This window comes from Carlito syrichta, unplaced genomic scaffold (assembly GCF_000164805.1).
Source record: "Carlito syrichta isolate Samal-C Ts95f unplaced genomic scaffold, Tarsius_syrichta-2.0.1 Scaffold308104, whole genome shotgun sequence".
Lineage (NCBI taxonomy): Eukaryota > Metazoa > Chordata > Mammalia > Primates > Tarsiidae > Carlito > Carlito syrichta.
In genome coordinates, this window is record NW_007252200.1 from 312693 (window position 1) to 326134 (window position 13442).

Below are 13442 nucleotides of genomic sequence, written 5' to 3' on the forward strand. Positions count from 1 at the left end.
ATAGTTGTGAAATGGATAGTAGGGATGGTTGCATAACAATCTGAATGTACAATACCACTGTACTGTACACTTAAAAATGGTTAAAATGGAAAACTTCATGTCATGTGTATTCTACCACATTTTTTAAAAATGTAACACGATAAGAAAAAAAATTAGCTGGGTGTGAGGGCTCACACCTGTAATTCTAGCACTTTGGGAGGCTGAGATGAGAGGACTGAGTCCAGGAATTTGAGACCAGTCTGGGCCACTTGGCGAGACCTCATCTTTACAACAAATCAAAAAATTAGCCCGGCGTGGTGGCGCATGCCTCTAGTTCTAGCTATTTCGAAAGCTGAGGTGGAAGGATCATCTGAGCCCAGCAGGTAGAGGCTGCGGTGGCTGCAAGCTTGCCACTGCACTCTAGCCTAGGTGACAGAATGAGGTTCCAAAACAAGAAAAAAACTGTTGTACAAGTTTATATACATGTGGTTTTTGTTTGTTTGTTTGTTTTTTGAGCTAGAGTCTCACTCCATTGCCCAGGTTAGGCTGGAGTGCAGTGGAACACTCACAGCCACCCCAGCGTTGACTTGCTGGGCTCCAGGGATCCTTTTACCTCAGCCTTCCAAGTAGCCAGAACTACAGGCATGCACTACCGCGCTGGGTTAATTTTTTAATTTATTGTAGAGACGAGGTCTCACCAAGTTGCCCAGGCTGGTCTTGAACCCACGGGCTCAGGCAATCCAGTCACCTCAGCCTCCCAAAGTGCTGGGATTACAGGCTGAGCCACCGAGCCCAGCCTACATGTTTATTTTGGTACACATTATACATGCATTTTTGGTTGAGTAAAAGAATCTGATGTATCTATTGTTCTCATATTTAATGCCAGTTGTGCTCATAATTACAATTACATAATTGTAATGAAACACTAAATATATTAATAAACTAAGAATATAAGAAAAGTTGCTAGGCTGGGTGTAGTGGCTCACACCTATAATCCTAGCACTTTGGGAGGCCGAGGGTGGGAGGACTGCTTGAGCCCAGAAATTCAAGACCAGCCTAAGCAACATAGGAAGATCTTATCTCTGTCAAAAATTTAGCCAGGTGTGATGGCATATGCCCTTAGTCCCAGTTACTCAGGAGGCTAAGGCACAAGGATCGCCTGAGGCCAGGAGGTTGACACAGTGGTGAGCTGTGATGGTGTCAATGCCCTCCAGCCTGAGTGACAGAGACTCCCTACTCAAAAAAAGAAAAAAAAGAAAAGAAAAGTTGCCATTTCTTTGAAAACTAAGCTAAAGTCTCTGGAAGAATGAATCAATAAAAATTATTTGTAGATCAGGCACGGTGGCTCACGCCTATAATCCCAGCACTTTGGGAGGTCAAGGTGAGAGGACTGCCTGAGCCCAGGGGATTGCCTGAGTCCAGGAGATTGCCTGAGTCCAGGGGTTCGAGACCAGTCTGGGCAACATAGGGAGACCTCATCTCTACAATATATCAAAAATCTAGCTGGTCATGATCGTACATGCCTGTAGTTCCAGCTACTTGGAAGGCTGAGGCGGAAGGATCGCCTGAGCCCAGTGGGTTGATGCTGGGGTAGCATTGAGGATGCCACTACACTTCAATCTGGGCAACAGAGTAAGACTCTGACTCAAAAAAAAACCTCCAAAAAAACTACACTGAGATACCACCCATCTCCAGTCAAGATGGCCATCATCAGTAACTCAAAAAAACAACAGATGCCGGAGATGATGCAGGGAAAAGGGACTACTTCTACACTGTTGGTGGGAGTGTAAACTAGTATAACCTTTGTGGAAAACAGTGTGACAATTCCTAAAAGACCTAAAAACCAACCTCCATACAACCCAGCAATCCTCCTTCTGAGAATATACCTGGAGGAATACAAATCACCCTATAAAAAATATACTGGCACACGCAGGTTTATTCACAGCATTTTTCACAATAGCAAAAAAAATGGAACCAACTGTGCTACCCATTGAAAGTGGACTGGATTTTTTAAAATGTGGTACATAGAACCAGTGAAATGTTATGCAGCCATAAAGAAGACAAAATTATGGACTTTGCAGCTACTTGGATGGATTTAGAGTACATAATACTCAGTGATCTATCACAGAAACAAAGAACTGAGTACCATATGTACTCACTCATAAGGGGACTCTGAACATTTATCATTATACTATAAGAAAAGCATTGGCAGTAGTCATTGTCAGGGGAAGGAGGGAGGAGGCACATAACACCAATAAGGGTACCCGATCTCAAACCAGGCAAAGTGAGGACTAAAGGAAGACCCAAACTTTACCTGTATGATGACCACTTATATACCTAAACCCTGAATTGTACCCCATATCTTTAAAACAAAAAAAATTAAAATTAAAAAAAAACCTAAGTAGAAGCTGCAAGCAATGTATCATAGGGTGTCATTAATGCCAAAAACACGAAGAACTCTAATCAGCAGACTCAAACTAAATACACCAAAGATTGGTAGATATATGTACATTTGTTTTAAGCTAAAATAAAATGCTTATGATATATATGTATCACTTTTCTTTTTTTGCTTTAACCAACTTTTTCAATTAACAGTAAACTACATAAGATCTGATAACAGATAAGATTTCTATAATCAAACAAAGCTTTCTCTAAAAACATTTGGCAAACTAATACTATCTACTAGATAAATAAGGCAAAAATACTAATTGTCAACAAGTCAACCTACTATAATGACAAAAAAAAAAATCTAGCTGGGCTCGGTGGCTCAGCCTGTAATCCCACGCCTTTGGGAGGCTGAGGTGAGTGGATTGCCTGAGCCCGTGGGTTCATGACCCGCCTGGGCAGGCGAGACTTCATTTCTACAATAAATCAAGAAATTAGCCAGGCGTGGTAGCACATGCCTGTAATTCCGGCTACTAGGAAGGCTGAGGCGGAAGGATCGCCGGAGCCCAGCAGGTCGAGGCTGTGGTGGCCGGGAGCGGCCACTGCACTCCAGTCTGGGTGACAGAGTGAGACTCCAACTCAAAAAAAAAAAAAAATCTAACTGATCAAAGCTGCAATTGTTTTGCTTAAAAGAATATGTCTCTGGGGCCATATTAGCTATTCTCATTAACCAAAAAGGTGGCATGATTACCCTGCGCAGCTATGGTCTGGTGAATATAACAGAGGTCTGAGAAGATGGCTGCTGAACTGACTTCACTGGGCTCAAGAGCAAAGGTCTGAGTTATCAGTGAACTGGAAAAACAATGACCTCAGTTCTCTTTAAAGAAATAATAGAAAACGAGACCTTTACTAATAAATTTGCCTTGAGAGTTAAACTTTCTCTAAAACATAGTATTTAAAATTTCTTCCCTGAATCTGATATAAACCGTAGTTTATCAGAAAAACAACAAAATTCACGTTATACAAGAACATCCATTTAGACTGAATTTAGGTAAAATGGTTTCCTACAAGGTTTCTTTAAACCCACTGATTGAAAGCATTAGAGGGCTCTCAGTGATAGTACTTTAAAGCTTCTCATTTCATTCATTATTTAACTAACATTCATTGAATGCTTACAATATTTAAGCCTTGTGGGAGCATGGATGGGAGGGTGCTCTTTCCGTTTCAGGAAAGATTACTGTATGTCAAAATGTAGGGGTTTAATATGAGAGCAGTGGTAGAAAAGTGAAGACCAAGTCCCTTAACTATTTAACTGATAAACCTGACCATAAAGGAATCAAATAAACATGGTATTAGCCAGAGGGCCAGCAAGGCCAAGCAAAAGGGGTTTTCCCCCTAGGAGGGAAAACTTTTCGAAAAAGGATAGAGAAGGCCGGGTGCAGTGGCTCACTCCTATAATCCTAGCACTTTGGGAGGTCAAGGTGAGAGGATTGCCTGAGCCCACAGGTTCAAGAGCAGCATGGGCAACTTGGTGAGACCTCAATAAATCAAATAAATCAAAAAAATTAGCCGGGTGTGGTGCACGCCTGTAGTTCCAGCTACTTGGAAGGCTGAGGCAGAAAGATCACCTGAGCCCAGCAGGTGGAGAAAGTGGTGGCCTGGAGCATGCCACTGCCCTCCAACCTGGGTAACAGAGTGAGACTCCAACTCAAAAAAAAAGAAAAAGGATAAGGAAAGATTAAACACACTACAGAGAAGGGTAGTACTTGTGGAAGAAGAAAATAAAACTTAAGGGAGGAGCAAGATAGGCAATCAGAGATAAAATTAATCTTACATTGAGCCAATTAATCTTTATTTAATGCCTAATATGGGCCAGAAATGTATCAGGCAATTTCATACAGATTATCTTATTTAATCTTCACAACAACCCTGTTGGAAAAATACTTCTGAAACAAACAAAAAAGACCAAAAAAAAAGAAAAAGAAAATAACAAAGATGAAGGTCATACCAAATGACTCCAACTGTTTTAATAATGGAGACAGGAAGAGAAAATGCAGAAAGCCCTGAGGGCTTGAGAGGAATAGGTAAGGGATGAAAAACATACTCTCTACCATGTGCCAGGCACTGTTACATCTTCTATATACATATCATGCTATTATGTGAAGTACTTTTTTTTTTTTTTTTTTTTGAGTGAGAGTCTCACTCTGTTGCCCAGGCTGGAGTGCAGTGGCATGATCATGGCTCACTGCAGCCTCAACTTCCTGGGTTCAGGTGATCCTTCCATCTCAGCATCCCGAGTAGCTGGGACAACAGACACGAGCTACCACGCCCAGCTAATTTTTTGCAGAGACAAGGTCTCGTTATATTACCCAGGCTACTTGCTATATTACCCAGGTTGCTCTTAAACTCCTAGGATCAAGCAAGACTCCAGCCTAGGTCTCCCAAAATGCTGGCTTTACAGGTATGAGCCACTGTGCCCAGTGCTTATTATTATTTAACTGAAGAACTTGTAAGAGTTTCCCAACATCAAACAGTCTGGTAAGTGATAGCGTGGTGATTCAAACATAGGTCCATGAGACTACAAATTCTATTTATTTCCACTATATCACACTACCTCTTCAACATAAAGAATGTGCTAGAGAATAAATATAAAAGGAATAAAAAGATTATGAAACAGCAAAAACTCAGTTAAAATATGACAGCATGAAAATGGAGGAGATAATGCCAACTCTATGATCTCTCTTCCGTGAATTCAACCCCTCAGGTAACAAACATTTAATGCTGGGATGTTGTTAAAGTTGCAATAAATTAATATGTACATTTAAGGGCCAGTGTGGTGGCTCACACCTATAATCTCAGAACTTTGGGAGGCAGAGGCAGAAGGACTGCTTGAGGTCAGGAGTTTGACACCAGCCTAGTCAACATAGCAAAACCCCTGTTTCGGCAAAATTTTTAAAAAATAAGTAGCTAGGCATGGAGGTCCAGTTACTCAGGAGGCTGAAGCAAGAACTCAGGATTCAAGGCTACAGGTGAGCTATAACTGTGCCACTGCACTTCAGCCTGTTGACAGAGCAAGAATCTGTCTCTAAAAGAACAAAATAGCCGGGCTCGGTGGCTCAGCCTGTAATCCCGCGCCTTTGGGAGGCTGAGGTGAGTGGATTGCCTGAGCCGGCAGGTTCGAGACCCGCCTGGGCAGGCGAGACCTCATCTCTAGAATAAATCAGAAAATCAGCCGGGCGTGGTAGCGCATGCCTGAAATTCCGGCTACTCGGAAGGCTGAGACGGAAGGATTGCCGGAGCCCAGCAGGTCCAGGCTGCGGTGGCCGGAGAGGCCACTGCACTCCAGTCTGGGTGACAGTGAGACTCCAACTCAAAAAAAAATTAAAAAATAAAAATAAATAAATAAAGGCCAGGTGTGGTAGCTCACACCTATAATCCTAGCATTTTGGGAGGCCGAGGTGAGAGGATGGCCTGAGTTCATGGGTTCAAGGCCAGCCTGGGCAACTTTGTGAGACCCTACTCTACATCTCTACCCCATCTCTGGGCAACTTGGTAAGACCCCATCTCTATAAATCAAAAAATTAGCCGGGCACGGTGGCATATGCCTGTAGTTCCAGCTACTTGGAAGGCTGAGGTGGAAGAATCGCCTGAGTGAGCTCAGCAGGTTGAGGCTGCAGTGGCCGGGAGTGTGCCACTGCCCTCCAGCCTGGGTAAGAGAGGGAGACTCCTACTCAAAAAAATAAAAATAAATAAAAGCAGTCCAAATTCATCTGAAGAAGTACCTAATTTTAATCAAACTATCAGAAAATATCCACCTTAAGGATAACTAAGGATAACTTAATTTTCTTTTGGTTTTCAAAAGTAATAGTCCCTAAAACAGACATTGCATTATTTTCAAAAATCACAATACAGACCCATTTATTTTGTCCTTTCATGTTGGGAGCCAACATCTATAGCTACATGGCTGAGGCCTGTAAAGGCCCATCTGGAAGATCGCCTCTGACATAGGATATCAGTTATACCTATAATATTGGCGTGTGATTAGTGACCAGTGTGCATACATGGCAGTAAAACTTATAAGTAAATCTCAATACACCTGATGGAAAGTGCATAGCAGAATTATTTCTCTCTGTCTTTCTAAGTTTTACTTCTTTCTAGATATTTTTTAACTTCTATTTCCTGGTAGACTGGGTAGTCAGCTTTGGAAAGCTGTTTCCCCTAGGGCTAAGATTAGAAACTAAATTACCATGATAGTTTTGTGGCCCTGCCCCTAGCCAGGCAGAACGTTTTCTTTTGTTTCGTTAATTACCGAAACTCTGTCTGCTTCAGCCCATGGCCGCCATCTTGGCAGCCCTGCATTTCCTTGTTCAAGAGTGTGACAGCTACTATTTGATTTTTAGAGTAGACTTGTTAGGATAAAATATATACATAGTTGCGTAAATTTATGCTTGCTGTTTTGTTTCCTTTTGCTACATTATTCAAGTGTAATAGTTACTATACGATTTATAAAAGAATTAACGATAAGGTATTAGCTTAATAAGATATAGCATAGTATTAAAGTCCAATCACTAGATCATATAAAAATTAAAGTTTAGGTTTATGAAACTCATATAAGTTATGGTAAGGAATGAGATTTGAATTAATTGTTATAGAATTACAGGACACTACGTTGAATCATAATAGGCTAATAGAACAGCTAAGTCATTTAACTAAACTTATAGATTATAGTATAGTGTTAAGTTGATAATATTAATCGTTAAAAATATTGGGAGTCAGTGAACTTGGATTGAACCTAGAGTTAACTTAGAAAAGTTTTTTGTATTAATCAGGGTATAGAACAAAGAGTATAATATGAATGATTCATTGAACATCATGGAAAACACTTTGAACGATTTGTATTGAAATTGTGCACCTGTGACCTTAATGTAAGCACGGCAGGCATCATGGAATTCGAATTGTTTGCTTGGAAATTGCAGATCTCGTGGTGGTCTTGTGATGCATAGTTTGTAAAGCACAGAACTTGTACGCCCCCAGTAAGTGATTATCACACTGCTGGAGGGTATAGAAAATGGTATATAAGTTGGAAAAGGTTTGAATAAAATCGGCTCCAGTCCTGATCAGACTGTTCCCAGAAGAACTGCCTCCGAGTAGTTTCTTCTCGCTGTCCAGATTCTCTGGTGCGGGTCCTAACCCACCCTTGGTCAGTGCTGGTCACCGACAAGTACCCTAATGGCATAATAAGCAATCCCTCTTTCTTCTTTCTCATTTGTTTTTCATTTTCCTTTTCAGAAATGAGCCCCTGTCCCGAGTTGGTGGCAGCTGCAGGTGCTATTGCAGTTTCTTTCCCTTTTGACAAGCGGATGACCAAGTGGGAGCTGCTCAGGCCCCTCCAGTACTGTGAGGAAGACTCCGGGACAAGAAAGATGCAGAGAGACCCAAAATTAGGTGAGGGAATCAGACAGTTATGTCAGTAACGTTTCTATCACAAATCAGACCATTTGCTTGTGGCTAGTGAGTGATACACAGAACGTATACAGTTATACAAAAGAAACCTCCTAAGTGGATTTTTAGCAGTTTGATTATTTTTGAAACTTATATGTTAAGTAAGATTGTAGTTTTTACAAGATGAATTGAATAAAGTTCATTTTAGGAAGTTACTCAGTTTCTTGTCATAAAAAAGAAATGGTAAATTCAGGAATGTTATTAAAAATAAGGAAACAACAGAATGAGGTTGTTTCTCTGAAAAAAATTATTTTTCAGTTAAATAGCATGCTGGTTTAATGCACGGTATGATCATCTTCAGATGTGTTTCCTTCTGTTTTTCCTCATATGCTTGAGCCTACATCTTTCCACTTACCCCTTGTATCTTGTATTACTTTAGCCCAGGTTATATGACGCCCTGCCCACATGTGGAAAGTGGTGGCACTTTTTCATTTTGGAGAGTCATCTAAATCAGTCATTTTCAGTGAGGATGTGCGCAAGGTTTATGTCGGGAAATTAACAGAAAGATGTAGATGTCTGCACTGTCTGTTGAATGACTCATTTGTGTTTGAACAAATGCAAGGCAACAAATAAATATGGCAAAAATCTCAAGTTTAGTTATTGAATGCGTGTGGTAGGTATGCAGATATTGATTGTAGCTTCCTATCGGCTTCTCTGAGTGATAATTTGTCATAAGTGGCACTTGACATTTTTCTTTGAATTGGAGATGGGGATCTCACTACATTAGCCAGACTGGTTTCCAACTCCTGGCCTCAAGTGATTCTTATGCTTCAGCCTCCTGAAGTGGTGGGATTATAGATGTAGCCACTGTACCCAAGTGACATTTTTTTAAATGTCTTGAATGGATATTTCTGAAGAACTTTTTTAAAAGACAGAAATAAATAAAAATCTTAACGATTAGTGAATGTTGATCTGTGACTTTTATTTAAAGAACTTTATATGTTATACTGTATAATTAGTTCAAAAACTTAAAGTAAAGATTAAATAATATCAATCTCCGGTTTCATAAAGTTGATTACTGTTCTATAGCTAAGATTTCTAATTCACTTAACTATTTTATTACTTCAGTTTCAGTTACATAGTATCAGACATGAAAGTTGCCAGATCTGCTACCAGAAGAGTTACTACAAGACTGGAATATGAGATTCAGTTTACAAAAGATGTGACAGTTGTCCTTGCCAGGAAAAGACTGCTGATCTTAGAAAAAGGTATCAGCCTCCGGAGTCTGTTGGGTTTTGTTTGCATGGTTTGTTTTTACATTAACTGTGGAATTATTTTATAGTTAATGCAGATTATTGTTGATGGTATCAAAACATTAGAATATTACATCTGTGTTCTTATTTTTGTATATCATATTCTAGGGACAGAATGTTGTTCTGGATTTAACAGTCCTGCATTTTTCTATACCTTAAGTCAAAATGGGTCCTGCCTCACATCTATCCATGATGAATAGGGATTTCTGATGGAGAATAAGTGAAGTTTACTGCATTCTAAACAAATAAACGTTTTGTGAGAAGTAGTATTTTTATCCTATCAGTGCCCGATACTGTATGTTCATATACTCATTATATCTCTTTACATGTTCATTTTTCATACTTCAGAGAAGTAACCCCCCACCAACAAAAAGAAAAAGAAAGAAAGGCAAAAGGAAAATAAGTTTATGTAATACCTGAAAGTGGTGGATTATTTGTGGCCCTTTGAATTTACTAATTTGCATTTCTTACAGATGCCAAGCCCTGCCTTACATTTCTCTCTTTTAAACCCTGATAGTGATAGTTGGGAGAGAGGAATCAGATAGTTGGCACGGTCTGACAAAAACCAACTTGTCTTTATAGCAGGAAGTGCCCAAGTTGGAATATTTTCAATACATTGAGTAGTCCATGGTTTTGTGTTAAGTAAAAGCAAGAACTTGAGTTTACGCCTTCCTGGTATCCAATTACTGATTTGTACAGGAAGATGGAAAAAGTGACCAGCAGCTAACACAGGGAGTTCAAGAGGTTATGGTGACTCTGGAAGGTGATTTGAATGACTAATCTAAAGTGATTCAATATCTAGAAGTTGATTTGAATGACTAATCTAAAGTGATTCAATAAGGTAGAAAGTGCGCTTGGAATTTTGCTTAAGAGTATTTAACTGAACCAGTTACTCCTCAAGAATACTTAATCGGTCCTTTCTGATATCTCTGCACAGCTATATCAGAATGGTATATCATTGTTTGGTTCTATTTTTAATGATATTAGCTGGAAATAGAATTAGGAAATAGCAAGGAGATGCTAAGAAAGTAGGAGAGGGATTTCTGTGCCTGTGCAGAACATGTGTGTGTTGAAAAGCCAATGAGAGGGGACTGAGGGGAAGCAATGGTGAGATGCCACATTGTTCACCCTGCCTTGGCTTGGGCGGGATTTGGGTTAGTCCGAGACAGTCCAGGCCTGGACTGATTCCTTATGGGGAAACAGTCACACTGGCCTGCCTTAGAATCTTGGCACTTCCAATGACTAATTCTGGAACAGAAACACCTGTGATGGTCTCCATCAGTCTGATTCCCCATCTATAAGATGCTGATAGTGATACCTAGCTTCAATGGCCTTTTTGTGGAATAGAAAAAAATATGTGCACAGTATCTGATACATGGTAGGTGTTCAGCAAATGTCTATTCCCTTTCTTTGTGATTCCACGTTTTACCAAGACACTTCTTTTTTTCTGTGAGTCACTTTAGTCCATCATCCTGTTTATCTGACCCACAGATGAAGAGGAATGCAAGGCACCGAGGATAATTCTGGAGCTTAAAAGCCTTGGTTTACAAATACTTGGGAACCTGCTACAGGAGAGCCTATATGATTTGAGATTGCTTTATTTAATTTTAATATGATATTTGCATTGTTTCCTGTTTTATTTAGTAGAAAAAAAGGAATTTAGTTCATAACAGAAGAATTAGGCATCATTAAAAAAATTAACCCTCCAGTTTATAAACTAGACTTTAATTTGCCAGCATATTTACTCATCTAAGTATGTGATTTGATATATAAAGCAATTGATTATCAACTATACAAGAAAATACTGCTTATTCATCTGTAATCTGAGCACTTTGGGAGGCCAATGTAGGAAGATCATTTGAAGCCAGAAGTTCAAGACCAATCTGGGCAACATAAGGAGACATTGTCTCTACAAAAAAATGGAAAGAAAAAAAAAATCACCCAAGCTTGGTGGTATGGGCCTGTAGTCACAGCTACTCCAGAGGCTAAGGCAAGAGGATTGCTTGAGGCCGGGAGGTTTAGGTTGTAGTGAGCTGATCACACCTCTGCACTGCACTGTAATCTGTGCAAGAGAGTGAGATCCTTTCTCAAAAAAAAAAAAAAAGAAAGTAAATGTTACCTATTAACTATTTGACATTAAATTCAGTAGTTGATTAAAAAGTCATATTAAAAAGTTAATAATTATTTTTAAATTGCTTTCCAAAAGGGGATGTTTTATTATTATAAATTATAATATATAATGAAGCATTGCAGTTTTTTCTGTCCTAAATACAAATATTGACTTCAACAGGTTTTATTTGTGTTATTTTTATAGCTTTTCACGACATTGAGTTTTCTAAAACCTTAATATGAAAGAAATTGGATAAAATCATGGCAAATTAAGCTAATCTTTTCAATTAAGTATTTTGGAAATTAACTTACTTTAGGTGGTCTGTTGTATTGTGAAGCAGAAATTCAAGTGCATATGTTCCTGTTTTTAAGTCATCAAACCTAAAAAATGTGGCAATTTAAAATGTCTGATTAGGGTCAGTGGAATTATTTTTAATTTCCATGTAGATTATTTCATGTAAAATTTTTTTCACATAATTTTTTGTTGACAGTTGATAATATATTCATTAGGTTTTTTTAGTTTTAGAAAAAAATATATTCAAGAGGAAGAGACTTAATATTTTTAATCTTAAGGCAATTACTGAAGAAGTCCTGAAACAGGTTTGTTTAAAAAAGAATAAAATTATTTCTAGGGTTGAGAAACATTCCATCTTTCAAAGCTGTCCCTATTGTTTTAATGGTATAGTAGCTGGATATTTTAATATTTCATCCTGTCATTGGCCAGTATCCTGTTTATGGATATAGTTGTCAACATTGCTAGTTGTGGTCAGGTTTCCCCTTGAAATGTTGCATTCTGTGAGACAATGGGAGGTAAGTATTCTCAGTTACATGAATCCACAGGTTTAGATTGGCTACTCATTTGGACTGGAATGCTAATAATCACCTACTGTTTGCAGGGTATCTCTGTATTGTTACATAAAAATATGTTTTGGTTCCTGCTGTAGGTAATTGGATGTGTAGAAGAAAAGACTGAATTTATAGAAATAACTTATTGAAGTGATTTAGTGATTGGTTAGGAGATGGAAGAAACATCCATGGGATATATTTATATTTAACAGATGTGTAGTGTTTTTTCCTTTGCATGTGCTTAACTCTGTTCTCTTTTCCTTTTCTTATTTGGGTAAGAAGTCACATCTTTCAAATTTGCCATTTTAAGGCCAAAAGAGAAATTAGAAGTTTCTCTTGCTTGACATTAAATTTGGTTTACTGATGAAAATGAATGAATAAACTCAATGCAAATGGTCTCCAACTCATAAGCGATGAGTGTTTCTGAAGAATAAATGGTGATTTTTTTAGATCTTGGTACAAATAATGTTGTATATGAGTTGGGTTCCCAGGCAGCTTCCAATGACTCATATAATTGTTCTGCCAGTTACTTATGTAAACCTCTGATGTTCCCACTACTGGATAAACCCCTTGATATTAGGGAGTAGGTCTCATTCATATTTTATACCCTGTAGCACCTAGCCATTTGGCTTATAGATAATGGGAATTAGTTGTCTTAAATTTAAAATTTTTCCTTGAACAAACTAAACCTTAAAATATATATTCCTAGAAGGAAGGAGTTAATTCAATCTGTGTTTGTTTATTTAACCTGAAGGTGAAGTTCAAAGAACAGCCTCCTTCTTATATTGTGAGAACTGCATCCTGTCATATGTAATGAAAAGGAAATGCAAAATGCATAGACATGGAGAATGAATCACCTCTCCCCTGTTCACAAGGTATTTGTTAACCTGTCTCAGAAGTGAGTTTGTTGTCAGGGCAACCGCTATTGTCCAGCCAAAATAAATACTTGGATTCTTGAAGGAACTAGCTTACTTTGAAAAATCAAAAATTTTATTCCTAAAACTGAAGCGCTGGCATGTTATGTATTTTATAAAGCAGTATTAAATGATTATATGTATACATACTGTTTTATAAGCAGTATAAAACTGTTTTATAAATAGTATTAAATAATTATATATAAAATTATTATGTATTTTGTAACACGGTATTAAATGATTATACTGTAATGAGGAAAATAGCACGCAAGTGAATGTAATAATTTACTGACAGTATTGTTTTAGTAAGCTATATGTGAATGAGTCTAAAGAATGTCTTTGGTTCCTAATTAAATACAAGAATAGCTAAAATGTGGAAGCTTAAATTTAGCTACTCTTCACTGTTGTTTTCCTACCACCTAAAATAATGTCTGAAATATTGTTGGTCTTTAGT

At 38.3% G+C, this 13442-nt stretch overlaps 1 protein-coding gene across 1 annotated transcript in view; it reads left to right on the top strand.

Moving 5' to 3' along the window:
- Window positions 1-4375: 4375 nt before the first annotated feature.
- LOC103267327 (NEDD4 binding protein 2 like 2) overlaps window positions 4376-13442 on the top strand; it is a 64838-nt gene continuing 55771 nt past the window's right edge. Inside the window, 2 exon segments of the mRNA XM_021715989.1 lie at window positions 4376-4448; window positions 7654-7809. Coding sequence (XP_021571664.1) covers window positions 4376-4448; window positions 7654-7809 — 229 coding nt within the window.